Below are 1,699 nucleotides of genomic sequence, written 5' to 3' on the forward strand. Positions count from 1 at the left end.
AAAAAAAAAAAAAAAAAAAAAAAAAAAAAAAAAAAAAAAAAAAAAAAAAAAAAAAAAAAAAAAAAAAATCTTCTACTATGCAATACAAATCAAGATTCGTTCTATATTAACAAGTTTTGATCAATGGACCGACTTTGGTTTTACTAAAGGCATCTTTAAAAAGAATATTTGAAAAAAATAAAAAACCCTTTATTGTGAACTATTCATCTGGTTGCTTGTTCATTTCGTCTCCTTTTCTTAACCCATAATGCAGCAAGCACTTACCTCATCTTTGTGGTGAAAGACAGACGACATGACAGGAATAAATTGCATTTTGTTGGTGAAATGGATGATTCCAAGCAACCCTTTGAGCTGTTGCAATGACACAATGACTGCTGCACCAGCCATAAACCCAACTAAAGTAGCCTTTGACAGAAAATCAATGACAAAGCCTAGCCTGTAACAAATTGAACACCAAAACCAATGAATTCAATGAAAAACACTTTCAGAAACAGAGAAAATTATTGGGAATTCATCCTTTCCCTTTCAACTGTTCTTAGTTTTATACCTTAACAAACCTAAAGATGCTTGGAATACACCAGCAAAGAAGGTGGCTGTAAAAGCTAACTTAAGAAACAGAGTTGGCTGTTCATTAAAAGAGACTGCCTCAGTGATCATCGATCCCATGACCAAAGAGGCGATAGAAACAGGACCAACAGCAAGATGTCTAGAGCTTCCAAGAACAGAATATATCAGTGGAGGCACAAAACTTGAATCTGCAATAAACCGCACAAAGACTCAGCAAATCGAATTCAATTTCTGGTTTAGTTTCGTTTAGCATTGAAACAAAAATTATACTCACATAAACCGATGATTGGCGGCAAATTCGCAAGTTTCGCATAACTTATTCCCTACATAAATCAAACAAAAATGGAGAAAACACATTTTCAGAAGGCTAATAATAATAAATAAAAAAAACAGCATTAAATTAAATTTGACCAAGTTTGAAAAAGAAAAAATAGAAACAAAATCTACATTCCATAGATAAGTCGAGCTAAAACCCCAGCCTAAATCCTAACCAGAAGAACACAAAATTTCACAGAGATTTCAATTTGCATGGAGGTTCTTACTATCGATCGATCATACCTGAGGAATAGCAAGGCTAGCAATTGTGAGACCAGAAACGATGTCAGACTTGAAAAGAGCTAGGGTATAATCAGGTCCCCATTGGAAAATAGGAAACAGAAATTGAAGGCCTAAAAGCAGTTTTCTGAACCACGTTTGGTTCTTGAATCTGTAAAACGGATCATCCGGGAAGAACACCTCGGAGAGCTTGTGCTTGAGTTTCTGAAGTGTAGTCTGCGAAGGCGGCAAGCAGACTTTGTGAATCTCCTCAGTCTGTTGCGGAGGCGCCGACATTTCCTCCGGCGGAATTCTCAACACCGTTTCACGACATTCCAAGCTCTCAACTCGATTGGAGTTCATTCCCATGGCAGCTTAGAATCGAGAGGGAAGAGTAGAGAAGAATTTCTCACTCTAAATATATATATATATAAAAATGATTTTGTTGTTTGTTTGAAGGCTTGAGGGAAGAAGGAAGAGAGCTCTCAATTTATAGGAGTGGAGAAATAGAGAAGATTAAAGACGAGGGTGGTTATGCACTGAGCATAAACTGGCAGTTACTCGGAGGGTCGCTTTTTTTTTTTTTTTTTTTTTTTTT

The 1,699-nt window shown here is 36.1% G+C and overlaps 1 protein-coding gene across 1 annotated transcript in view; it reads right to left on the reverse strand.

Annotated features, from left to right (window-relative positions):
- Positions 1 to 1,567, reverse strand: part of LOC111464516 (probable sulfate transporter 3.4) — a 4,524-nt gene extending 2,957 nt beyond the window's left edge. Inside the window, exons 1-4 of the mRNA XM_023108744.1 lie at positions 1,126 to 1,567; positions 842 to 890; positions 548 to 755; positions 265 to 436 (exon numbers count right to left, since the gene is read on the reverse strand). Coding sequence (XP_022964512.1) covers positions 265 to 436; positions 548 to 755; positions 842 to 890; positions 1,126 to 1,470 — 774 coding nt within the window. The 5' untranslated portion in view covers positions 1,471 to 1,567. The remainder of the gene's footprint in view (positions 1 to 264; positions 437 to 547; positions 756 to 841; positions 891 to 1,125) is intronic.
- Between the last annotated feature and the right edge of the window lie 132 nt (positions 1,568 to 1,699).

This window comes from Cucurbita moschata, unplaced genomic scaffold, assembly GCF_002738365.1.
Source record: "Cucurbita moschata cultivar Rifu unplaced genomic scaffold, Cmos_1.0 Cmo_Scf00030, whole genome shotgun sequence".
Taxonomy (NCBI): Eukaryota; Viridiplantae; Streptophyta; class Magnoliopsida; order Cucurbitales; family Cucurbitaceae; genus Cucurbita; species Cucurbita moschata.